Source organism: Grus americana, chromosome 26 (genome assembly GCF_028858705.1).
Source record: "Grus americana isolate bGruAme1 chromosome 26, bGruAme1.mat, whole genome shotgun sequence".
Lineage (NCBI taxonomy): Eukaryota > Metazoa > Chordata > Aves > Gruiformes > Gruidae > Grus > Grus americana.
In genome coordinates this window covers 5522487-5549584 of record NC_072877.1, presented here as the reverse complement: position 1 = coordinate 5549584, position 27098 = coordinate 5522487, and the positions used below count along the sequence as shown (strand labels likewise).

Below are 27098 nucleotides of genomic sequence, written 5' to 3'. Positions count from 1 at the left end.
CAAGCGTGCACGCTGCCCAGCTTGCTGAGAGATTTCATAGGCCATTTTCCCAAAGATGTAACACCGAGGGATCGTTCAAGACCTCTCGGTAATGACATCTAACTGCTTCGCACGACTGCTGAATATTGCGTGGCACTGCTCCGCAATTTTCTGCTTAACCGGCTGACTCCTCCAAGGGCAAGGTGTTGCAACGTGAGATTTGGGGCTTTAGACTAATTTTGCAAGGTTCCTATAGAGAAAAAGAGGGCATCATACGTTGTTGTTGTTGTTTTATTAATTTGTCTGAAAATGCCCATGCAGTGTGACAGGAAGCAAAAAGAGGGCTGCTGATGGGTTGGTTTGGCTTAGCTGATAAGTCAAAAACAGTCAAAATAACACAAGAGCTAAAAATAGTAAGTTTTGCTGGGTAAACAGAAGGATTCTGCTCTCCTAACCCCACGCAAGTCAGGAGAAACGGCCGAAATGAAGCAATTATTTATGCTAAGTAGAATTCCAACAGTTTTTCACATTTCCAATGAAATATTTAGGGCAAAATGAGCTGATTTTGCAGAGTGCAGCAGTGCCAACACTTCCCTCATCTTTGATCAAGATGGGCCTGTATGATCTGATCACAGCTACCACCCATGAGATGCAGCCGTTGTGTCCCTCGTGCAGGACGTGGACGGTCCGATCCTGCCTGCGTGCTCAGCCCATCTGCAGCTTTCACATGTGTCTTTGCCACAGCCAGGTCTGCTCCTAGGAAGATCCCTGAGGAAGGATTCCTAAGGGGCAAGGACTGGTGGAATCTGAGTTTAAAACAAACCAATCTGCTTTACAGAGCACAGAAAGGAGGTTTTTCAGCATCTCCCCCACTTGCAGACAGCGCTGAATAAAACTCCACTACAGATAACGGAACTTATATTTATTTAACAGTAACATATAGTATATAAATAGGGTAAATATTTTAAAATATACAATATATCACATTCGGACATTCGGTCAAAGAAAGGCAACTCTACATGTGTAGCTAAAACATTAATCAAAAGAACAATGCACAAAGAAGCAGATGGTAGAAACACATCAGGTCTGGAGAACAGGAGCACGCAAAAATTACAGTAGTACAAAATGCAACTCCGGGGCTGGTTACAGAGGGCAGGAACCACAGGAGCTTTCATGCAATGCTTTTTGTGACAGACGCCTGTCCCCAGAAGGGTCTGGATGGGCCAGACGGATGTTTTCCACACAGCTTCGCTCTCCTCCTGTCATACAGAGCCGGTCAGAGGAGGCGGGGGGAGGAAGAGATGCCAGGATCCCACTGCAGCCATGGTAGGGGGAACTGGCTGCACACATTGGAAACAGAAGACATACCTTGGAATATAAGATACCAGCATTTCACAGCCTGGTGCCCAGCGTAAGCCTATGCTACAGGATTTCCAGCTTCACGAGTGGTACAGGGTACCATAAACCACAGGCAGCAGCTGGCCCTTCAGATCAGCGTCAGCAGACTTCTGAGCCCATCACCCCGAAGAATATCTAAATAATACATGCTGATTGGCACAGGATGTGACACCATACGTAGAGACCAGGTTTCGATGTTTCACTGAGCACCGCAGGCCACTGTCTGGCCGTGCATCTGATCTGCAAACTAATTTGGGCTACAACCAGACCTGGAGAAGCAAATTCCTATCAGAGGATGCCAAGCGCTCATCTCCACAGACCTAGCCCAGCCATGCCCACTCAGGCTGTGGATCAAACCAGCGTCCAACCCGTATCACTAAATCACCCACCAGCAAACAATCATGAACGTTTAGAGTCACCTCACCGGGACAGCCAGCTTCTCGCGCTAGGCGAAAGCAGCTTTCTAGCCATGTCATCCCTTTGCTTATTAGATATGCTCACATCCCTCTCGGTACGCTCCAATTGGACCCGCAGTGACCACTCATGAAGAGGTGGTTTCCAGCCCAGTCTGTCCCCTGCCAGGCAGCAGTCGTACCCTCGTAGGCTTCACACTTGCCAAATCCTACTTTCCTCTTCCCTCTGATCCAAGCACACATGCCAGCTGATACACTACCTCCCCCTTGCTGGTCTGCTTCACAGTTATTTCCCTCTTGCTGGGCAAATGCAGGAGGAACTTCTCCAGTCATGGAGCCCACTGTGAACAAAAACTATTGTGCAATGCCAAGCTCGAGCCCGGCAGCTAGAGGAACTTCACGTGAGCATCCCCCCCCATCACCTTACCTAGACATCCCTGCCTCCCTCCAAACCTAAATTCTTGTGAGAGCTGCAGCATGACCAAGGTCCTGCAAGGCTTAATGCAATGAAAAGAGGTGCAACGCGTCTTGCTACACATCCCTTGGCATCACAGTTAACTCCTTTAGGGACAGCCAGGGGCAGTAATGTCAGCTTTTTGTTTCCTCTAACTTTCTAAGATAACTTGAAATAGCTACAGCAAACTAAAGCCACTCACAGGCTGGGCTGATGGGGAAAACCCACAAAACGGTCCCTGAGACTACACACTGTCGCTAGGAGCTGAGCAGTACTATCACATATATTCATACCAGTGGTGTAGAAGTGGGTTTGCCAGCCACAGCTGTCAGCCTGACAGAGGACACGATATGGTGCTCACCAGTATTTCTCAGCAAGATCAGCTGTACAGCTTGCAAATAATCTTAACAACCTCCATCTCCCTCCCTCCCTTCCTCCTCCCTTTCTCAAATGGATGCACTCTTCCCATTCAGTTTACTAAACTCCAGTGCAGGATGCTAAACGTGGCTTTACCCTCCAGGATCAAAACAGGCTTGGAAGTCCATCCTTTAACTGCACTGCTGGGAAGGAAGCAAGACTCACGCTGCGAGCTCATCAGGAAAGTCACCCACAGGCATTATTGCTACCGCCTCTCTCCCAGCCCTAGGAAGCCACTAAATGCAACTGCTTTGCCCTCCAGTGTCCACATCCAGCACTACACCCTTCAAAAAAGGCCCAAACGCTACTTAAAAGCATGCAGAAAAGTTTTGCGTTCAATTTTTGCCTCATTAATTACAACTAAAGAGGTACAAAAAGTTTAAAGCAAGATGAGCAGGAGACTAAAGACTCATATGAAACGTTTCTTAATCTAAAGAGCCGTACGCTTTTGTAATATTTATCAACACTATAGCTTCTTCTGATGACTTACAACCCAACAGTGCACTACAAGGGATTTTGGCAGATGTTGGCAACGGGCAGGGAGAATTCAGAAAAGCACCAGCTTGTCTGACCCCAGAGGGCAAACGACTTTTCGGGGACTACGCAAAACCCTGTCACTTCCATGCCTATTCCCAGCCTGGGTACTCCTTGCAGGTGCCCTCACTTTGCCTAGCTAAACTCAGCCAAATTGTCACGAAACACAGACCAAATATTCTCCCTGGACAAAGCAAGATGGAAGCACCTTAATTCTCCCCTCCAATTTTCAAATTAGGGGCTTGGACCAATATCTGCTAAATCAACAGAAAACAAATCCCTGCCTAATTCAAGCTGGAAGAGAACAGTCTCCACAAGTAGTCCAGGAAAGTCTCTACGTACACCAAAGGCATTAACCAAATGCAATCCTGAACCGGCTCCATCGTAGCAGTCCCTGCCAGAAACCAGCAACTTTGCCAGCACCATGCTGAAAATACTTCGTGGAAACGGACCCTTCTTCTTCACAATCTGTTCTTTCGATCAAACACCTGTATTTCCAGTACAATGGGCACAAACTTCTGCCCCCTGGTTCCTGTTTAGGGAGATGAAGCAGCGCTTATGACACAGAAAGCGTCCTATAGAAATGTAAGAGAGAGGTTGGTATTATTAATGTATTTACACACATGCACGCTCTCTCGCTCACTCAGGGTAAATGAAAGCAATGGCAGAATCAGAATACGGAGTATGATCTATGAAGTATTTTCAGGTGTTTTATTTTCCATTGATGCTTAGCTAGCTCGCAGTGTGTACATGTCTCCATATCGGGGGGTGTCTGTGTATAAGTTTTATGGCAGCAACTGTTTGAAAACAGCTATGTACTTCTGTATTATCTTTCCTTGTCACTCATTCCCCAGGTTAAAATAAGGAAAAGTTTCTCTCTCCTATGTACAAACTATGGAAAGAAGTAAAATCAAAGTCACCTTGTGCTTGGGAACATTGCAGAAGGTGTAAACCAGGGATATTTTCACTATCTGATCACGAAAAAAAGTTTTACAATCTTTAGGGCGCTCATTTTTAAATGATAAAAAGTGTGACAAAATAAAGAAAAGTACTTAGATAAAACTTGCAACTATTAAATACAAACTATTTATGACAAGATTTAGTAAGCAAAGCAGGACAGAAGCCTGCAGGTAAATGAACCCAGACTGAAATGCAACATAGACCATGATAAACTCAGCAGCACAACATCTAGAACTCAAGTAAAAACACGTGATAGACATGATCCCTGAAAGAAAACCAGAATACCCAGCTGACAGCGCCAGCAGGGTGCTGGAGCCTCAACCAGCAAACTTCAGAAGACAAACCAAGTTGGAAACTGCTCTCCAAATTAGTTAAAATATCCCAGTGCAGGGTTTCCAGCCATTGAGAAATGAAAAAGAGTGGTTCAAAGTTTCTTAAAGGTTATGTGAAGGGGGAAAAAAATGACCCAAGTTATTTCAAGGGTTGTTCTTACTTGGCAAGAATTACTCAATGAAATTTCAGTGTTCTTTAAAACCTATTTACTTGATTCAGTTTTGAAGCAATTTGAACCTCCCACATTCCTACAAGCAACTACCAGTTTCTTGACTCCTTGTCCCCAGTCTATTTCTGGTTTAATTGGTTATAAAAAACTCATTTGCCAAAATATCAGCCATAAGGGGGGAATGTGAGAGGCACTGCAAAAAACAGCAAGTGAAAACAGACGCACGTGCCTGGCTGGGCAGAGGAAATGTGGCTAGATTAGTACAAGATGCTCTTCCAATTAACTGAGCCTTGTGCTCGCCAGGCAGTCTACAAGGAGACTGCACACAGGCATAAATGTGGCTTTCTGGGAAAATTAACATTGCATTCATATTTACCACCGGAGAAAATGATGGTCCCCAGAGTTGCCATCGTGAACGCAGCCTGGCACAACCGCCAAGGGAGCTGCACAGCTTCGCCTTCCCTGCTGTCTCCCGCGTGCAGAGGTGGTTGTATGGACAATGCTTTGTGTATTCCCTGCGTGAACACACTCACAGCAAACGTTCAGCTCTGCCCACACACATCGAAGGTTAAGAACAGACCATGAGGACAGTCGTACCCTCCTACTTCACCCAACAGTCCTTCCAAGCTTTAACTCCTTTTCAACTACAAACCCAAGATTTGCTCATTTGAACCAAAGCTATATAAATATATTATTAAAAAAACCCACAAATGCAAACATTTACCAAGAAAGGAAGAAAAGTTACAGTGAAATGAGGCCTTGTTATTGTCTTAAATCAGTCAAGCCAGGAATTTCCTCAAGGAGGCTTGTCTGTTTTCAGTCCTATTCCAATCGCCCGGCTGTCTATGCGTCCTCCAAACTCCCTAACATACCCTTGTCAACAAGGTGTGCCTTTAGCGTGTTGAAGATGTGGAGCTGCTGGTCTGGCCGCAAGGTTAAGAACTGCTGGATCAGTTTGCTTGGGTTAGGACCTCTGAAACACAAAAGTGTCATCATTATCAATGAGTCACATCGCTAAGTCTTAATGATCTGCGAACCCAAGTGCAATTTCATCAAAATAATAGGCTTAAAGTGAAAGCTATGTTGCCCATTCCTTCACCAGTTCTACCTGGGGAGCTTAACTCCATTTGGGATGTGGAAATGGATTCAAAAGGCACAGGATGCGGAACTGTAAAGAAAAAAACCCAAACCCAATCTGTTTCAAGAGGGTTGTGCATCTTCCCTTATCAGCAGATGCTCCCTCCCAAAAATCAAAGCAGCCACATAAAGACAGCTCCTCAACTCCTGCAGTACATCTTTTATGCACCTACAGGCTTTCTTCTATGCTTGGCTACAGAATACTTGGTAATGCTACAAAATTATATTTCTCTGCTCGTTCAACTCTGGAAAGCCTGCTCAACGTTCACAGGGACATAGAGGAGTTTCAGAGGGTCTGGAATAACAGACCTTGGGAAATGGGAGTTGTGTTTCCAGCTTTGCATTACCCTGCTGAAAGATGCTTCTCTTCGTCAAGCCTCCATTTCCTCTCTTTATCTTGTATTTTTAGATGTTAATATCATGGGGACAAAAACTGTCTCTTACTACAAGCTTGTACATCACTTGAGTTTGACAGAGCCCCCAACCTCAACCGCAAAGCAATAAATACCTGATAAAGCTTGCGATGTACACGTTCACAAAGGTAGCCATCAGGTACTGACAGTCAAAGCGGTCCATGATACCTCCATGCCCTGGGATCGTGTTGGCAAAGTCCTGTGCAAAGCAGAAGGGGTTGTATTTAGCAGTCCTAAATGCCCATTACCTGGACCTGCTTACGTACCTCTATGCTTGACACTCCTACTCTTGCTCTAATTCTTCCCAGAAGACAAAAGTCAGACTAAGACGACATTTTGTTTAATCTCTCCCTCGTTTTAAAAGTTTCTCCTTTATGAAGACTATCAGTGCCTGAGGGACATCAAGGCTTAACTCAGATCTGTCACTCAAAGGTCAAGGAAGGATGTTTATCTCTTGCAACGCTGTCTTGCCTTTCAAGGCATCTTAACTGAACATGGACTGTTTATACATAAAACCAGCCTGCAAGACATCAAGGGAAGCCTCAGATTGCAAAATTTCCTGACTGGGTTTTTCTTCCTCTACCTCAAGTTCTGCACCAAAGCGGGGTTTAGAATACCAGTTGAAATTTTAAGGTCTCTCCCCGTTCAGTCAAAAAATCTAAATCTTGCCCCAGCATTTTATCTGTGACCAAACAAACCTTCTCTGCCTTCCCAAAGCTTCCAGCCTGCCACTCCTTAGAGCACAGGGGCTGTTTAGAGTGGTAGCAGCCATTGAGTCTTTCCTTTCTAAAATTTAAATGACCTTCACCATCCTCACCTTGATTTTGAAGGCCCTCTTAAATCCACTAGCAAAGAAGCCTCCAAACGGCCCAATGAGGGAGGCGAAAGTAGACAGTGCGATGCTGTGGATTTGGAAGGGGTACATCCGGACTGTCTTCTGCAGAAAGAAAAACATGTCAGAGAAGGATTTTGAATGAGAATAGCAATGTCCACCACTTCCTCCTCTTTCTGTGCTCTCCAGGCTTTAGACTAGTTGGTTTACAAGTGGATTCAAGTCCCATCAGACTTGGGACAGTTCCTTTGAGTTTTCAACCAACATGGAGCTAACTTCCCCATTTTTATGCATGTACCATCATCCCTTGTCATGTTCCTTTGAAGACCATAAACATAAAGCCCTGATTTCTTTTCTTGGGTGTTCCTACCCCAATAAATATGATCGAATAAACAGAGAGCGTCCTACCCAGCCCACCACGGACTGCAGCACCAAGGGGATGTTGTACTCCTGTAGCTGGAACAGCTCTGATGGTTCACAGTCCACTGTGAAGCTGTTGGTGTCGTTGTTGAACTCCACCGGACAGGTGAAGCACCGGTACCCGGACATCACATAGGACAGCTTCAAGGAGAGAGAAAAAAAGACGCGGCAAGAGAAAGCAGCTTTAATATCTTCCTGAGCAATGTGGCAGAGCCAGTCTCAAGGGAAAAGGCCACTCAAGGAGACATGGCAAGGAGGGAGCCACTCTCCCGGCTTCATTAAGAAGATTACTCTCCTCAGAAGCACTAATTGGCTAAAGGCAGAGTAAGCATTTTCGTTTAGTAAGTGCATCTGTTCAGCAAGCAGTGATCAGAGCCTTGTACAAACAGGCTGAAACGGGCTGCACGACTTGGCTGATGGGAGGGAAACAACCAGACGCAGAGATCATCATAAAAACAGATCAGAATATTCCAAGAGTGAACTCCCCTTGCAATGATGCACAGCATTCATCCAACAGCAGCAGGAGAAAGTTTCAAGGATAATTATTGGAATGAACATGTCACCAGGGTCTAACAGGGACTAAAAACTTCCTCCAGTACTCTGCTCCATCTGCAGCAGAAAACATGAAGTCTCTGACAAGAGCTGGGAGAGCTTAGAGCTTGACTGCAGTTTTTAGACAAAACACTGTCGCCCTACAAAGGGAAAAGACCAATGAAATAAGCACCATGATTGCTACTTACCAGCAATCCAAACAAAACAGTGGCAAAAAATCCTCCAATAAAACCCTCCCAGGTTTTCTTTGGGGAGAGCTGCCAGAGAGAGAGAGAAGGGGGTAATTACAAACTGTACATCTCTGCACACCACTGCACGCCTATGCAGCCCTTCCTCGCTTGTGAATCACTGAGGCAAATACAAATCGGTGCCAACAAACAACAAATAAGAGTTTGGTCAGAAGCTGACACTAACATCTTGGTCTGAAATGGTTCGTTGCACTTTACAGCCTCAAAGACTGGGATGCATGTCATGTTTAACTTGGAGGCTTGCTTCAGACCCACAGCAAGCCACAAAACTGGAGACAAGGGAACACAGGACTAAGACCCGAAGAAGCCAAAATGCACGTTTCATCCACCAAAGTGTTACAAACCTTGATGAGTGGTGTGCGGCCAAAGAAGAACCCAAACATGTACGCCATGATGTCGTTGCAGATCACACAGGAAATTGGGACGATGAACCTAGATGGGAGAAGAATCAAACCATTGGAAAGTGCCAAGATCAGACAACTCCAAGACCTAAATAAATGAGCAACTGCTTCCTAAGATGCTTTGCAGTGCCATCACATCAACGTCTCCCCCTCCAATGCAATGCAAGGAGCAACCACCTGAAGCTCCGAGGGAAATCTCGGGGGGTACTCTAGTCCTCTGGACTCAAAAGCACGTTGTATACCCAGAACAGCCTGGTTTAAGCACATTTTCTTTTGCCACACATGACATGCTGTTAGACGGTCACCCCCTTGCCCCCCAAAGAGGCTGCATTTTAGCTGTAAGCAGGCAGCTCCCGAAGCACTCCGGGCTGGCTGTGGCGCGCAGAGGAACATGCAATCTTGAAGCGGCCAAAATGAGTTCCTGGCACTGCTGGTTTTGGGAAGACCACCAAAGGGGCTTCTGCTCTGCACAGCAGGTGGAGTAAGGTGGCAGGTTGCAATCTCCTTCCTTTCACAGTGCTGCATTTAATGTGATGCTGACGGCACTGCCGCAAATCAAGTGCCGAGCAGCACTTTCCCATCCATTTGCTAGATGTGGGTATAAAGAGAAAGCATCTACACAGCCCTGACGCTGCCTGAAAGGTCCCTGCACCCCACAGCAATTTTCAGATGCTTCGTTACACCAACTCTATACTGCTCAAGTGGCACAAAGCAAGTCCTAAGTTGCTGAGGTATCACTCAATCTTTTGCTTTTAACAGGTCGGTGCCTCAGAGGAAGCACCTTCTCCTTAGTCATTTGTTTTTTTAAAAGGACAGTTTTAACTCAAAACACGGTCATTTGTTTCAGGCTGCAGAAATCAAAGCAACTCAGAACGCACGGCAACTCACCATATCATTCCTTCAAACAGGTTGTGAATGATGAGGTGTGACTGGGTAACAACAATTAGCAACGTCACATGGGTCCATCCAAACTGGAAGAGAAGACAGCATGCAGTCCAGCCTGCCTAGAGACACTGCCCATACGCATCGCTGGCAGAAATCAGATGCTGTTAGCTACCTCGCAGACAGAGAACGGCTCATGCACGTGTGCAGTTCTAGCATGCACCTTCACCAGGACAAACACCAAGTCACGAAGAGTGGGGAACAGTCACCCGTAGTAATTTATGGGCACGTTCTTCAGAGGTGACCTTCATTGGGAAGACTTCTGCTGGACCAAATGCTCACCCCTATCCCATACATCTCACTCAGCCTTCTAACTATATAAGAGGAGGAGAAGACTGATAGATATCCAAGCTGTATCCCTGTGTGCTGAATATATTGGAAAGCAAAACTAGCTGCATTGAGTCAAACATGAGCAATGCCTTGCTGACGTTTGGGAAAAGGGGAACATAGCCAATTAACCCTGGTGGCAATCTACCCTTAGTACAAGAGTCAAGTAGCCTTGTGCAGTCCTCTCAGCTTGCAGAAAGTTTCTTAATAGTGTCTACAAGCGCAGAGAGAAGAGAATACATGTTTGCAGGGAAATTTGGTCAGAGCCAGCTTCCTAAAAATACAGTCTGCTCACAGTAACTGTTCTTCCAGGCAGCATTACAATGCACGACCAGCACAGAAACATCTACTGACATGTAGTCCTCTACACAACATTTTCAAGCAGCCTACATTATTCCTTCTTCTGCCTCCAACTCGGGGCAGCCAGGCCCTGCATTTAACCTTACCATGTAGAACTGGAGGCGATAGTGTTTCTTCACCAGACTCAAGACAAACATGCAGAAACCTGATGAGAGACAGAAGAAAAGTAAAAGGTGGGAATGTATCTTCAACAATAAGAAATACTTTTTTACCATGACATTGCACAGCAACTCAGGATTTTACTTGAGTAAAGCAGCAACGCGGAATGGGAAAACACACTACTTTGGAAGTCACAAAATACCGTTGCCTACAAGTAACACTTGGACAGATGAACAATCAAGCCTGGCTGTCCCATACAGATTACGGAGTTTTCTTCTACAGAGCCTCATGTAAGAGATTTGCCACCACTACTCTGACCACACAGCCAAGTTACAGCATCACTGAAGAGCAGATAACTTGCTGCGGATGCTGCGTTGGACACAATGCTCAGGCCAAGAGCAGTTCAAGGAGATTTCTTTCCTCCAGCCCGGACAAGATTAACCAACAGAAAATGTGGTCTCTACCTGTTAAATATAGGGTGAAAGAAATGAAGCGATGGTATTTGCTGAGAATCCGCAGGGGCTCCTCTCTCTGAACCAGGGTGAAGAAATAATCCGTCACTGTCTCGCCATAGAAAAAGTAGTTTACGCAGAGCAGGAAGTACCTGTGAAGGATGCAGATGCTCATTAGCAGAAACTCTAAAAAGCTTCTGGAGAAACACAGAAAGTGACTGATCCCTAAGGTCTTTACATTGCTCTGGTACACTGCAAACAGGATTTCCTCAAGAGACAGCCAGAACTTTGTTTCTCCCACTTTAGAAATGTCACCTTCATTTAAACTAGCGGCTGCATCACTCAGCTCCACTTTGCAGTGGATCACACTATCGGGGTCCGGTTTTGGCCCTCTGATGCACAAGGACTTTCTGCCTTTAGGTGGCACTCCTCAGCAGGCCTCTGCGAGCTTGTGCATCCTAAAAGCACCCGCTCTGTGTGGAAGTGTTGCTCTTGTCCTCTCCTCAGCCCTTATGTCCCAATGTTCAGTCCTGTTTCACAATCACCTAAAAACTCCCATCCCACCCAAGCAATCACATCCATCTCTAAATGGTCACGCCTGTCAATGCTGTCCCTTGCACAGATCATGGGATTCAAATCTCTGCGCTTCATGACCAACAGGACAAACTTTATCAATAGGGGTTCTTTCAAGATATTGATCTATCAAGATTTCTGGGGGCTTTTCCTTTACACACGACACTGGTCAACACACAGCAATCCCAGGGTCTCTGGTTTGGAGGTAGCCAGATGATCCCCTTGCTGCCTGCCCCCATACTCACCAGCTGAGCGTCCTGAACCAGGGCAGGTCATACGAGTGGTACACGTTATAGCCAATAGTGATAATCTCATGGAAACATTTGATCTGGACACACATCACCTGCACAAAAAGACATCCAGAAGCTGTAATACATGTTGGTTAAAAATTTTTATCTCAAGGAGATAAAAATCATTCATGTGCAGAGCAAAAGATACTTTAGCAGTCACTATCAGTCTGCCAGGAGTCTCCTAATCCAACATGGGAAGCTCACCATGTTGTTCTTCCCTTTCCTCTGCAGGAGGTTTCTAACAGCCCCTTGTATTAGTTTCAGTTGCAGCCAAATGCTGACCTCCAGGGCAGGTAGTCACAGATTCCTTCCAGGTTTCCTCCATGGAGAGAGAAATCCAGCAAGCTAAGGACTTCCAAAATACAAGGCTTTCAGCTTCCCACCCCAGCAATGGTCCTAGTAACCTTCCCCCCTACTGCTGTGAATGTCAGGGCATCTCTCTGGAGCACTTACTATTGTCATTAAGACCATGGGTCCCAAGTAGATGATGATGAAGAAGAAGGTGATCATTGCCAGCGTGAGGATGCCTCTCACCCACCAATTCTTCCATCTAGGCCATAAAGAAGGAAAGATGTTAGAGAAAGTCAAAACAAAGCAAGGAAGCAGGACAGTACTTCTGCTCTCTGCACATCACAGGAAGGAAACTGAGCCCTGGAAACCCCAAGTTTCTTTTCAGTGCTGCAGAGAGACTTTGATCCACTGATGAAGGCCTGGTTGCAGCAGCTGCAAGGCTACAGCGCAGCTCAGTCTCCCCGCTATGAACCTCAACTAAATGCAGAAAGCATTAGCCTCAGGGCACTGAAATGTCTCTTCCTGTTCTGCTACAGGTTTCCCACACCTTGGACAAGCTGCATGGTAAGTTCAAATAAAATGGGGATCGTTACCCCTCTCTGTACTCCTTTTCAAGAGGAGACATGGGCCCTGGCATGTTGTACCCTTGCTGCTCTCCAATAGATCCTGCCCTGAGCCTCTCCCATCCTCACAGCACACCCAGGAGAGACTCCTTCTCCCGTGATATAAGATGCTTTTTCCCCAAAGAAGTCCGTACAGAACATTCTCAGTTTGTTCTTAAATCCTGTCCTTATCAGCGTGCTTTTCTCATGCTTCCTGCAGAAGTAAGTTACACCAGTGGTTAAAAACCACCACAGTTGAAGTCTTTGCTGAGAATGCTGTCAAAGCTAAACACAACGTCTTCTGCTCCATCCAGGCCTCTTTTCACCTGCCAAGACCAAGCATGCAGCGAGGCAGCCCTCCCACAGCGCTCCTCTGCCACCGGTCCTCTCCCACGCACAGCAGCCTTGAGCACTGCTAACATCACCCTCATCCTCTGCTTCCTCTGGCCGTGGGGCACGTTCCTGCCTGCACGCCAGGAAGGGAGAACGCAGCGCTTCCCGGAGCTGCTTAGTCAGCTTCCAGCAGCCACCACCGGGGCTAGGAAAGCTGCGGTGAAGATGGAGGGCCCCTGGCAGCAGATGGGAACGATGCTCAGTGAGTGCTACCTTGAGGACAGGTTGGAGAGAGCTCTGTTAAGGACCTCCGGAGTGTCATCCGACGTTGGCACCGGGGGAGATCCTCCAAATTCGGATTTGCTTTCGCTGTCGGATGCTGTCTCTCCATCCAGCTTGTTCTCAGACTCTGACTCCTGCAAGTTAGAGACAAAGAGCTTTACTAGACACAGTGCTGGCACTCTTTGAAGAAACTCTAACCAGCCCACGGGATGCAACACCTACCACCACGCTACTTCTGCATGAGAGAAAGAGGAGAAGACAATATTCTGGGTATTACGTGGGGCTATACGCATGAGAGACAACATCAAGTGGTTTAGGTGACATACATGATGAGTTTTACTCTCCATCAGTCTCAGCAGTGGCTACAGAAAAGGTTCTGCTCCCTCGGAACAGAAGCACACAGAAGGACATAGGCTTGTTAGCAGGAATTTTTACAAGGTCCCCCAGTCCCCAGGCCGGTCTCCAAGTATGCAACCCTGCCCGAATTACACAGAAAGAAAGGCCTCCAAGCAGAGAGGCTCAAGGCTCCCAGACAGACTTTTCAAGTGCTGACTTTACATGCAGGCGCTAAAAATATCACTGAGCCTATCCTCAAATAGCTGAAGAGGAAGAGCATTGCTTATCGCTCTGGCCCAACCATCCTCTCAGACCGCAAGTACTGGAAAGAAATACACGTGCTTTCCTGCCCCTTGGACTGCTCCGGCACTCGGCTCAAAGTCCTGCATTCAGGGGGTAAATAAATACAGGCGAGGCAGGAGGATACTGACGGCTCTGCAACAGGCCAGTGGTGGAAAAAGATTACCAATGACCTCCGGCTCGCAGGCAGTTCCATGCCCTCTACCCAGCAGCATTTTTTCCTCCAATCCAGTTCCTGAATAAAGGACAAATCCAAACTTCCACATTTTGCCCCTCACTTCAGTGGCAGAGCATCATCCTGCTCCTCAGTCCTTGAAGCAAGGAAGGAAAACGTCACTCCCCGGGGAGCGCTTGTGCATCAGGCAAGGCACAGCCTGTGCATTTGGCCTCAGACCATGGGCTATTTTAAAACTCCCGGAAAGGAGAGTAAGTTTGCAGGAAAAGCAAGGAGGGAGCCAAGCTGGCAAACACTGGGAGCTCTGCAAACAAAGTGACTTCATCCCTTTGGGCTCCCATGCAGCACTGCCCCGTGCTCAGAGCGAGGACACCCTGTGGTGGGTTGAGCCTGACTGGGGCCAGGTGCCCACCAGAGCCGCTCTCTCACTCCCCTCATTCACTAAACAGGGGAGAAAAGGCATAACGAAATGCTTGCAGATCGAGATAAGGACAGGGAGAGATCACTCACTAATTGTTGTCACGAGCAAAACAGACCAAACTTAGAGAGGGAATTCATCTAATTTATTACTAGGCAAAACAGAGTAGAGGAATGAGAAAATAAAATCAACTCTTAAAACACTTCCCCCCACCCCTCCCATCTTCCCGGGCTCAACTTCACTCCCGGCTTCAACCTTCCCCCCCTCAGCGGCACAGGGGGACGGGGAATGGGGGTTACGGTCAGTTCATCTCACGGTGTTTCTGCCGCTTCTTCATCCTCAGGGGGAGGACTCCTCTCATCGTTCCCCTGCTCCAGCATGGAGTCCCTCTCACAGGGTGCAGACCTTCAGGAGCAAACTGCTCCAGCGTGGGATCCCCCACGGGGTCACAAGTCCTGCCAGCAAACCTGCCCTGGCGTGGGCTCCCCTCTTCACGGGTCCACCGGTCCGGCCTGGAACTTGCTCCAGCGTGGGCTTCCCACGGGCCGCAGCCTCCTTCAGGTGCCTCCACCTGCTCCGGCGTGGGGTCCTCCACGGGCTGCAGGTGGAATCGCTACACCCCCTCATCCTTCCTCCATGGGCTGCAGGGGGACAGCCTGCTTCACCATGGCCTTCACCACGGGCTGCAGGGGGATCTCTGCTCCGGCGCCTGGAGCTCCTCCTCCCCCTCCATCTGCACTGACCTTGGTGTCTGCAGAGTTTCTTACATCTTCTCACTCCTCTCTCCGGCTGCAAAAGCTCTCTCCCTCTAAGTGTTTTTCTACTTCTTAAATATGTTATCACAGAGGCGCTGATTGGCTTGGCCTTGGCCAGCGGCGGGCCCGTCTTAGAGCCGGCTGGCATTGGCTCTATCAGACACAGGGGGAGCTTCTAGCAGCTTCTCACAGAAGCCACCCCTGTAGCCCCCCCGCTACCAAAACCCTGCCACGCAAACCCAACACACACCCCTACCAAAACAAGCATCCACTGTGACTGGTTTGGTGTAACCAAATCAAGGGGTATTTGTAGTTCACTAGAGCAGTAAGACTTGAGTAGCTCCCTTATTTAAGGCAGGAAAAGATAATTACTCCCCAAGCTGCAATGTATCAATGGCTGCAGGCCAGGTTCTTAAAACAGACAAAGACAGCTAGACACTGTCAGGTGGAGGCAGCTAAAAATACAACAGTGTTGTCAGAGATTGCTTCCGGGGACGAGCGAAGCACTGGCCATCGCACCAGTTGCACCCTGCGTCGCCTCTTCCTCGCCTTGCTCCGCACTTGCTTCTTTCCATTCCCATCGACTGGGAAGGAAGAGGAAAGCAAAACCAAACATCTCTGCCAGCACTCGCGTGGGTTTGGAGAGCTGGCAAAGAAATGCAACTTGGCTTTTTTTTTTTCAGTTGTTTTTTAACTGACCTGTAAAATGCACTTGTCCCTCGGACTTCAGAGAGATTTAGTGCCATTTAGCTGGGAACACACAAAAGATCAGTTCCACAAGGCAGCTGCAAATGGCAGCAGGCAAAAAGACTGGAAACGATAAAACTCCCTGAAGACCACGAGTTTGGCATCCTGTAGCACAGGTCAGGGGTTCTTGAGCAGGTTTGGGGAAATCAGCGCACTGTATTTAGCTACAGTCTATGTTTCCCATTGCAATGCTTTCTCCAAGAAAAGGATTCTCTGCAGAATTCCCCTGTGAGCAATCTAAATAACAGAGAATAACAACAGCTTCAGCTCCAGCCTGACCAAACTCAGTTTCTCCTTCTGGTCTTCTAGATTATGTTTAGGAAACAGGGGCTTTTCTTCTCTTGTTGCACATTTCTAAAAAAGAAAAATTAATGTGACTGATTCAAATCAAAGGGGCAAGGAAGTGCTTTGGTACTTGGGGTAACCACCATCATCTGCATAGGCTAAACCCAAAAACCTCAAGCAGATTTCAAATGCAGCCCAAGTATCCATCATCTCATGCAAGTCCCAGGCTCGCCAGCCATGTGATAAAAGGAGTAGGCATTGAAAGGAGAAAGCAGATCCAAGTCAGCATCCCTGCGTTTGATTCCCAAAGCACTACCATGGCAAGGCTAAGCGCAAAGCAGGCAAATTATTCCTTGCCTGTAGCCCAGAGGATCAGAAGTTTCACAAAGTGCTCCGAGACCAAAAGAAAGGGAAAGAGCACTGATGCCCTCCTCCCTTCCACTCCTGGCCAAGAACATGAAGGATGAAAGCAACTGCATAGCTCAAGAGACGGAGGAATTTGATGTTGCAACTGAGCTAATCTAACAGCTGCTGGAGCGGGCAGTCCCGATCTCTGCTGTAGCCCAGCCGACGATTTCTCGCACTGACAGGGATGGTGCTGCTAAATTGATGTCAACCACATCACCAGTCACCCGACCTGCAGCTTTCAGCGCAATGCCAAACCAAACCTCGTGGGGCAAAGTGTTTTGGTCTCCACGAGCAGGAGCAAAGCCTTGCTGGATCAGTCCAACGGCACACGCATTCCGCTGTTCCCCACTTCATCCTCAGCCCTGGGAACAGGAGAGGTTGTGCAACAGCCACGCAATACTCACAGCTCCAACAAACGTCGCCATGTTATTTCCAGAGAGTACAAAGAAGGCAATCAAGAGGTTTGTCAAGATAAAGGGACACTGTTAGGGTTCAACATTAAATGTAGGACTCATTGCTGCCACATATCTTGCCTGCTCAATTTAAGCCTCATGGGAGGTGGAAGAAAGCCTTTTCCCTGATGGAAGAAATTGCCAAAGTCAGGGCTAACATACATTTTAACATCTTCACTTTCAAAACAACTGAGCCTCAGGAATCTGCTCTTCTCCCTACTTAGATCCCTCTGAAACTGAGTGTTGCGATTATATAGGACATTGTGCCAGATATAGGCTATGGAGAGGACTCAGTAATTGACACTATTTTTATACCTTTTATGCAAATTGCAGCCATCAGCCTACAAATCACCAGTTTAAGCAGCTGAGCAGGGTGCTAAATAACTTGTTTAAGCCTAAGCATGATGCACCCTCGTCTGGGCTTCTTAATCCAGCTGTGGCATTGCCTTGGTAACACCCTCCGCATGTTTCCACTGCTATCTCGCTAGTCCTCCGACCCATCTAGACAGATCCTCGTCCTCGAAGGATAATCATCAGATAGCAACACTTTCTGCAAAGCAGCTTGCAGCAGCAAGCAAAGAGTGCAAACCGGTGCAGCCGACAGTGAGTGATGCTCACCGAGGGCTATCGCCGGTGAAGATTTAAGCTCATTACAGAGTCGGCGCTTCTGCAAAGAGCTCGTGACTGCAAGGGGCAGGTTTGGGCTGTGTTAAGCCATAGGCTGCAAACACAGTGTCCCGCAATGCCAGAACATACAGCATTTCAGGGAAGCCGGGTCTCATAGATGGTATTCTGTCATCAATTCTGCTGCTCCCCCAAGAAACACATTTCTGATGCCTCTTCTGTGCTGTTTTCTACTATTTCTGCCCTTGAAACAAAAGCCTGGAGACTCACACCTGCAGCAAGTTAACCCAGAAATCGTGACTTGTCTCCTTTCCCGGCCACTGGACCTTTATCCTTCCACGGACCTTTTTTCTGCCTTTTCTTGGTTGTTGTTTAGGTTCTTCTCAAAATCGAAGCTATTTAGCTGCAGGCTGATTCTGACATACATCAGATCACGCCTGAACCAACTACGACTTTGAGGTAGCAACTAACACAGCACGACACTGGTACCTAAAAGTTTCAATCTCACACCAAGGTCTCATTGCACCAGATGCCGCCCAGACAAATGAAAACGCAGCCCCGTCACCTTTCGGCAATCCCACCACTTTCCACTGGTGCTCCTGCACTGGGATGTGGCTGTCTCCAGCCGTATTTATTCCATATTCTCTCAGCACACCTCTCCCTCACCAACTTTTCCTGTTCATTCAGTAGTTGATATTCCCTCTGCCTCTCTCCTCCCAGGCAAACGGAGGGCAGAGCACTCAGTGCGAGAAATCCGCGTGCGTGATACGGAGCCGGGAAGCAATTAAAACCCATCGGTAAGGGCAGAGCAAACTTTCCCTCCTGTTACCTTGGAATCTGGCTTTATTTTTCCCTTTCTTTTACAGGGTAAGCATTAAGTCTGTAAAAACACAATCAGATGCAGTAGCGTTTACTGGCTTCTGTTACCAACAAGGAGTTATTAAATTCAAAGGCTCTTTTTTGTGCAAATCTGCAACAAATCAGCACCATAAGCAAGCCTAGCACTCCTTCTTCAATTTATCATCTCAATACTGAAGGCTTCTTTAAGAATCAAGGGAATAAGTAATGCAGGAATAAAATCAAGATAGCAAGGTACATTTTATTCCAAGTCATTCATTTTTACGCAAGCCATGATAAGAAGAGTAAATCCCACGGATCTCTGCAAGGTCTGTTTCTCTTGACTGATGAACCAGAGCAGACAGAGGAAAAAAGCCAGATACCTACTTGCTTGTTAAATTTGTGAAATCAGTAGATCTACGCAACATTTGTGAACAAATGTATTATCACCCTAAAGAAAAATACATGGAGAAATGAGTTGTCTTAGCTTTCTGTAAACAACTTAACCTCTGCAAGCATACGGTAAGAAATTTGTGCTCACGTTTTAAATGGCTTTCTCGCAACGGAAGCTCTGAGCGCTTGGGGTTTTTTTGCCCAAGTATCCATGACATGATCTCAGTTGTCATAGAAACAAGTCAGCTATCTCCCTGCCAAAAATTTTCTGCCCAATACAGAGATACAGAGTTAAGTATTTGATACTGGTAGATTAAATTAGTTCAAGAAATCCCATTATTTGTGCACCTTTCTTGAAGCAAGGCGCTGTTTTATTTAGACTTCCTGCCAGATTTTAACAAAAAAGCAGTGACAGAAAATGCTAATACACTGCTAAAGAGAAAAATATAGTTGCTTTTTCAGGCAATAAAATTGACAGCTAGAACAACAGGGACCAACTGTACTAAAGCCTCTACTATCCTCACCTCTGAGGACATTTGCAGGATGAAGGCCAATACCATTAGCCTAATGCATACAAACCCAGTGGCCTCAGTTATGAAAATCTCAATGTTTTTCAAAAGTGGTTTTACTTCCTACGTCCAGGAAAACCATCTGCTCCATTCCCCTCTCTCCTTCGTCACTGCTTTACCTACAGGGCATTTGCCCATCTCCGATGGCTGCCGTGCCACAGCCAAACCCACCTCAGACAGATCCCCCAAGACCTCCGTCCTCAAGGTGACATCAAGGCAAAAAATCCTCCCGTTACTCCCGAATTACAGGATATTCTCTTTTAGAGGCTTACAGGTTCAGAAGGGTGAAAGAAGAGAGAGAAGTCTGAGGACCATCAACACTAGAAGGAAGAAGCAAACAAGCGTCCAGGCTCAATTTGTGCTCAGGTCTCAAAAAAGCACTGGCTCTTCACAAGTGGGCACAAAGTAGCTCGTGTCCTGGTGCTTGAACTTCTTGGGCTGTGAAGTTATCTGCAGGGCAATTAAATTCAAGTTTCTAATGTCCCTCCATCAAGATATCCCACCAAGCTGGCATCTCGTGCTGACTGCTTAATTTGTTGTCTCAAAAAAGCAAAGCTCAGTTTTCATTTATGTTTATATGGGACTCCCTTCCCCATCCTGAAAGAACATATTCCAGTTGAAAGCAAGCACAGAAATTAGGGCATGCCTAAAAACGGAGACCATTAGCAGATAACATCACAAAAAGCATGTTTGCGTAGTGACCGAAATAACTAAGAAAACTCCCATGGCCATCTCATGTTCCCGAAGCCACCCGCTTTGTTTTGAACACAAGCAAGCTCTGCTCGCCAGTGGGATGTGATTGGAGGTATGCACAGTTCGCATTTAGCAGAACAACACTCTGATACAAGAGCCTGATCTCAGTGTCAGCAAATCTGATTCACGCAAAGTCGCGTATCCCTGTGACTCACTTGGCACAAGCTAATCCTCTGCCTGGCCCCCAACACAGCACCCACTCCGGGCTCTGTTTACTCCAGGAATAAGAAGGTAAACGCATCAGGCTCCAAGTCCTTTTTCAAGAAGCTATTGTATACAAAAGAGCGCAAAAATAGGTTGCTGGTTCTGGCATTCCCCCAGAATTTCCTACTGCTACAAAAGGAACCTGCCTCCCCCTCTGAAACCCAGGATGGAGATGTTTTGGGGATAGGCTTTAGTGCTGGGTTCTCCTGCATCTAACTGGCATCCCTCTGCTATCGTGGCATTTACCGAACCGGCAGACTTTGTTGTCCCTGCAGAGACCAAGAAACACATACAGAAACAAGAAAGCAAAGCTCCTAAGCGCCTCTCGGACTCGGCATCTGAAAGAGGCTGCCCCAGCCTGGAGCTGCGTCTGCACGATTCTGCACAGATGTTTCAATCTGTTGTTATCTGGAAGAGCTGTGAGAAACGAGACAGAACAAACAGCTCTGCGGCAACGGGCACACTATTCGCATCAGAAGGTTAGTGCACAAAAAGTCTATTTTTGTCCTCTGAAATGAGAGCTTGCATCACGCCAAGGCCGATGGCTCCTGACCCTCAATTCCTCTGGAGTTACACATGTTTTCCCAAAACCTAATCGGAAAAAAATCTTAACTGGTCTATTTAATTTGCTGACTATAAGGTGGTACCTCAACCTTGTTCACATTCTTCTACCAGTCAATCCCGTTGGCTTTATTTGAACTAATCCAGGAAAGGAGCCATGTAGGACCCGGCCTGGGATGTTCAGATGTAATCCTGACGAACCCAAATCAGTAGTTTTCTGAAGTCACAGCTATCATCATAAACCTATCACACAACTTGTTCTAAAGAGAAATCTATGAATCTTCATGGTTCTTTATAATCCTGGAAATCATAAATCAGAGAAAATTCAAGTGAAGATCACCAGGAGGGACACATGCTAACGCAGACCACATTTTGGGGGAAAACAATAGAGCTATTGACAGGCACAGTAATAGTTTTCTATCCCCAAATCCTGCAGATGTGTAACAAAGAAAAGCAGCGGTATTCTTTTCTTTCAGAAAGGAAATACGGATTTGCTTGGAAACACTGCATCTTCACATAAGTTGGTCTCCTAAGGGTTTTATCTCCAAGAGCAGTCTACCCCTGTGCTCATCACTGCTCATTTCATGCAGGCAGGTTTTTTTTGCCACCTAATGTGTGGTATGTGCTTGATAGTGAAATCAGTCTTCAGTTTTTCTCCCTGCTGGGAAGAGAAACGCAAACGTCTCATCACAACTTCCCTCTTCTCAGCACCAACCATCCCTCCCTTCATAAGAATCACCCCCAGTGTATCACTGCAAGCACACGGCTTCGAAGTGCAAGCAGAGACACCGTTTGTGTGCAGAACAGCTCATCTGGGCGCTGAGCAAGAGCCCTGACCTCAACCTGCAACGGTGGGGCGGTCAAAGACAGTGTGAATATCCGCCGGGAGCCATGGGTGTGCCACAGCCACCCTCCATCACCCTGCACTATACTGACCTCATCGTACACAGTAACAAGATGCGATAGGGAACGAGGACAGACTGCTGGAGCAGCAAGAGGGAACTTGGAAAGAAGCTCCCAGATCCACCAACGAGAATGCTTCAGAAAACAGGTCAGCCATCTGCCTGGAGGTAACAGCGACTTTTCAGATACTGCCAATAGAGACACAACCTTAGGGAACGTGGCCCTCCAGATGAGGCAGAAATAAATCATCCAGTCATTAAACAGAGATAGGAAACAGAAGGCAGCTCCAAACTATCCAAAGGGCGGAGGAACAGAAAATGATGTGCACTTGGGGGGTTTAACCTGAGCGCTGAGAGTCTCCGTGCTCGCTCTATCTCCATGCAGGCTGGGAAGAAAAAGACCTCCTTGCAGCCCGAGGCGGAGTCATCCAACCCTTAAACTGACAAAATCCTCCTGGGATCAAACTTCTCCAGCATCGCCACAAATGAGCAAGGAAACGGGCAGTTCAAAGGAAAGCCCGTGCATTTTGTGAAAAGGAGTAGCAGTCAAGTCGAACACCATCCAAAGGAAATGATGAGCAGCCTGCAGCTCCTCCATCAGCTCCAGCGCAGACCAGAAGCTGGCAAAGGTATTAAATTTGACAGCTGGCTCTAATGAGCTCTTTTAGAAATGCAATTGGTCCAATTTCTCATTGCTGCAATTAACAGTAACAGATAACAATGCACTCCTGTTGGCAGGCACGCATACAGCTGACCATCAAACAGCAAGGAAGACTGAAATGCATTCTCACATCAGACCTGTGTTTGCTAGCATCTATCAAGAATAAATGAGGCTCATGCTTCAGCAGAAGCCCAGCAAACTGATGCTTGGCATCAAGCCTAAAATAATACTAAGATATATTAAAAATATAAGCCTTTGGGGTGGGTCTGGAAGCAGACTTGTACTTCTGCCTGTCTTAATCGTGGATGAAGATGAAGAGAGGCATCACTGCAGTGGTTTATTGGTCTTGGTCCTACCTCATCTTGTTATCGCAAACTCCCAAGTACTAGGAGCTCTCCTGTGACCTGGGAAGTAACAGGATTTGAAATTGCCTAAACCTTCAGAGCGCCTGCACTGTTATTTCTCTACTCCCGCACCTTCTCCCAAGCCGCACACCAAAATCAGAGCAGCTGCATCCTTTCCAGCGCACACCAGACAGCCGTTCACATCTGCCCTTCACCCTCCCAAGCAGACCTAAGGGACAGTTACTTGTCAGCACTGGCATTCAAATACCTGGCACTTACTTAGCTCAGCAACTTCAAAGCACTTTAGATCACTAGGGAAGCCCTGCAAAATGCCTGGAAGCACAAGAATCACGAGGCTTGGACACCAGAGTTTTTCACTTTTTGTACCACACAGTACAGATGTAGCCAGATAAAAAGTCACATCATCAGTCCACTGCAAAACCAGGCTGGAAAGAAGAGTCCTCATCATCGAACCCTTCGTAAGTACAGAAACATTTCCCCCTTGCACACTTCACGCCTGCTCATCAGGGCCCTGTGTCAGTGAAGCAGTGCTCCTTGCAATCACTGTAACCCCTTTTCCCATAAGAAACGAGCATCCCCAGATGCTGTGAGTGCAACGGGGTGCCAAACGCTGCAGAGTGGAAAAATTCACCTGCGTGGGCTACTGCACAAAAACGCATGCCAGCACAGCGGCTGCAGGGACCGCTTCCATTTGCTCTTGCAGCTGCCACCTCTCTTAAAAGGGACAGTATTTTCTAGCAAGACACTGACTGCCAGTGACAAAGGGGTGGGTAAACAAAGCCACAAGTGACGTCACAGTGTGATCTGCAGCCCAGATAAGCCTGCCTGGATATAGAACTGTACTCCTGCCCTTCCATGGGACTAGGCCATGGGATGCCTGAGAATCCCCCCGCCTCCCCGATTTCAGACAACGTCCTAGCAAAAGAAGGATGGAAAAGGAAAAAACCCTCTGTCCTCAATGTCAAGTCACACAAAGCTCTGCATGTGTTGTGAAACAATTTTCTTCTGCACTTTTCCTGTTCTCTTTGGAAGCTGGAAGACAAAATGTGATTGAACGGGATGCACGCAACACAGTAGAGATGGCATTGACCTCTGGGTTTAGACAATGAATGAGTCTACAAAGGCAAGGAACGAGTCTACAAAGACCAAGGGAGCGTGGGATCTGTAGGGTAACAAGAAACTAGAACTTGTTTCATTCATCTAATCTCAGATATCTACACACTAACAACTAACAGTTAGTCCTTTGGGCTAAGAAAATGGGTACCAAGCACAAACAACATCAGAGCAAAGTTTCCCTGTTTTTTTGCTGGAGGAATCAGAGGGAGTTCACTGATCAGAGTAAACAGATGTTGCCTTGTTCCCTTTGAGATGAAGATTGTGTGTTGTGCAACAGTTTTAACAAAAATCGATTTTAAAATGTCCTGGCACAATGGTCTCAACTGAAGCAGCATGGTTTCAGCTATAAGCATTGCCCTGTGCCAGCGGGGAGGAAAACATCAAAGCTGCGACACTGTGCAAGGGTTAGAGGACCAGAAAGTGAAACCAGCCTCTCGCTTTCCTTTATCAAAACAGCAAAGTGAGAACAAGTACCAAATACAACTTTCTGCGTCTAATCTTAAAGCCAACCTTGATGTTTACATCTCATTTTAACTCGTTTCTTTTAATACACCAAGAGCTCTTTTCAAAAGACACAAGGGTTTCTCTAGAATACAATATGCATTGCTAAATTATTTTTCTTGGCAAGGCAAAGGAATGACAAAGCAGAAATGGGAATGTCCCCTCTCGACAGTAATTCCTGCAGGCAATGCACTGGGCAGGCGTAGACCACTGATAAATAGGACACGCACGAGCAATTTGCTGCATTGGCTTTATAGCAATATTATTCCCAGTCTCTGCCAGGCATTTCCTGAGCACTAAAAACACAACGGTTTGATCTCAGGGGAGGAAAGAAAAATCTGCCACTGAGGTCTGCTGCCACAGAAAGCATGACACTGTCGGGTTTTACTAATGGCAGGATTACTGTTACCAGGTAACCTCCTCCCAGGCTTGATTTTAACAGTTTTGGGAAATTCTCTGCCTCCCGTAACTGCCTTCTATTGTTACGAGACCTCACATTCAGCAGTTGAGAGGAGCTGTTCTTCACTGCTTGGAAACACCTTCTTTGTTTTTTTTTTGTTTGGGGTTTTTTTGTTTGGTTGGTTGGTTGGTTTGTTTTTTTTTCTCTTGCAATTCAATTGAGCTGCTTTAGGATGAGCAACATGACATAAACGTTCCCTCTCTCTAGTAAGGACACTTCAAGTCATTGACTCAAAGGTAGTATCAGAGCCCTTCAGAAGGCTCATTATATGTAAAAAGCATACTTGCCTGGAGATAACAAGATTGCACTCAAAATAGCGGCCCTCTGACCTTCTTTAGGAACGCATCACAAGTAGCTAAAGCAAGATCGCAGCGTGGCCAAGGGAGTTTGTTTGCATACCGGTTACACAGTACTTAGTCCTTCCAGGCTGCTGAGGGACATCTTCCAACTCCCACAAAAGTTCTGGAATATAACAGTCCCTGAGGATTTTCTGCTGCAAAGTAAATTCCAACTGAGACAAAGGTACTTATCTAGAGAATAACAGCTTTGCCCTATGTGCAACAACAACAAAACAGGAGCCATCTTATCGCTCTCTTAATAGAGGCCAGTAAATCTGGATTCAGACAGCTTCATGTAAGCTACGAAAAAGGCAGAAACTTCTGACCTACATCGAGACGACCCATTCTCGACACTGTCCGCGCTTTCTGTCCCAGTTCCCTCTCTAATCCCACCAGAATAATAAAGCTTCCTCAAACATGACTGTGCAGCTCCTAGCAGGTGTTAAACTGGCATTCAAAACAGCATTAAATGTGACATTTACATTGCAAAAGGCATTTTGCCTGATGATTTCATGCTCTCTGAGTTGCGTACTTCATGCATTAGTAGAGGAAACATCAATATGATCCTACTAAGTGCAAATGGACAAGTGCGGAGTCGCTCCCAAGATATACGCATTAAACCCCAACGCAGTGTGAAGAACCACTTTTCCCTCCGGCTTTTGCTCTCCGTGACCCTGCGATTATTATTTACAAAGTTCTTCTTGACTGCTTATTCCTCTCATTCCTTTCCTCTTTGGGGAGGCGCAGGATTAAAGATGACAAGGGTGACGACATGACGCACGGAGCGACTGCGGAGCTTGGAGCATCCAACTGGGCTCGGGTTTGGTACAGAAGAGACGTTACAGGAAAACGGAGTCCGGTTTTCTGTTCACGGCTCTTCTTCGGAGAAACGCAACCATTAAACCTCGTTAAACTACTGATGGAGACTGCAGGGCAGGGTACTTACAGAGGGATGGCTTAGGAGACACCAAAGCCTTCCTAAGGGCACCTGCGGTTTTGTAACTGCACTGGGTATCCACTTTGGGCCCAGATCCCCGCTCTCCCAGACCGGATCCCGGGCCGGTTGTCCAGCCGTGGACAGAACCCCCCGGGGCCGGGCTCTGCTCGTTCGGGGACGCTTTTGGGGCTGCCGGAGTGGGGGAGCAAGTAAACGAAGCGACGGGCCGTCGAGGCGCTGCAAGAGCACAAGCAGACGCGCACGGCGCGGGGCAGGACGAGGGGCGCAGCAGCGGCTCCGGCCCGGTTCCCCCGCCGTCTGCAGGCCGCGCAGCCAGCTCGCCGCAGGCCCCGCGCCCCCCCCCGCCCCGCCGATCCCCGCCGTAGCGCCGCCGCCCCTCTCCCCGACCCCCCTCCTCCGCTGCCCGGCCCGCACCCCACCTTCTCCTCGGGCTCCGGCGCCCCGCCGGGCTCCCGGCCGAGCCGCTGCCGCAGCTCGCTCATACCGGCCCCGCGCCCGCCGCGCTCCGCGCCTCTCCGCCGCCGCTGCGCCCCCCGCGAACGCCAGGGGGCGGGCGAGGACAGCGCGCCGCCGCAGACCAATCGGCGGGGCGGGATGGGCGCGGGGGCGGGGCTCTCCCGACTCTGGCTCCGCCCGGGTGTACCCGGATGTGCGCCCGCCGGCGCCATGATGGGTGGGCGCGAGTGCGTAGTTGCCGCCGGGGGAGGGAGGGACGGCGGCCGCGTTGCATCGCGATCGGGAAAGCCCCGCGCGCGGGAAGTTCGCGGGC

General features: G+C 47.6%; 1 protein-coding gene across 1 annotated transcript; it reads right to left on the bottom strand.

The window, feature by feature from the left end:
- Positions 1–886: 886 nt before the first annotated feature.
- CDS2 (CDP-diacylglycerol synthase 2) lies at positions 887–26895 on the bottom strand. Its single transcript, XM_054804442.1, has 13 exons — positions 26749–26895; positions 13203–13345; positions 12157–12253; positions 11659–11756; positions 10853–10992; positions 10376–10434; positions 9549–9631; positions 8604–8691; positions 8200–8268; positions 7448–7600; positions 7025–7144; positions 6303–6406; positions 887–5630 (listed from the first exon to the last, which is right to left on the bottom strand). Exons 1-13 carry the CDS (start codon positions 26809–26811, stop codon positions 5501–5503), a joined length of 1347 nt encoding a protein of 448 aa, XP_054660417.1. The 5' UTR covers positions 26812–26895; the 3' UTR covers positions 887–5500.
- Between the last annotated feature and the right edge of the window lie 203 nt (positions 26896–27098).

What these genes read in the sequence shown, in the direction of transcription:
- CDS2 (XM_054804442.1), bottom strand. Translation starts at nt 26,811, where the DNA reads ATGAGCGAGCTGCGGCAGCGGCTCGGCCGGGAGCCCGGCGGGGCGCCG. An exon ending in TGCAGTCCGTGGTGGGCTGG is followed by an intron (nt 7,145 to 7,447) that starts GTAGGACGCTCT and finishes TTCTTTCTGCAG; the next exon opens with AAGACAGTCCGGATGTACCC. An exon ending in TACATCGCAAGCTTTATCAG is followed by an intron (nt 5,631 to 6,302) that starts GTATTTATTGCT and finishes TTTGTGTTTCAG; the next exon opens with AGGTCCTAACCCAAGCAAAC.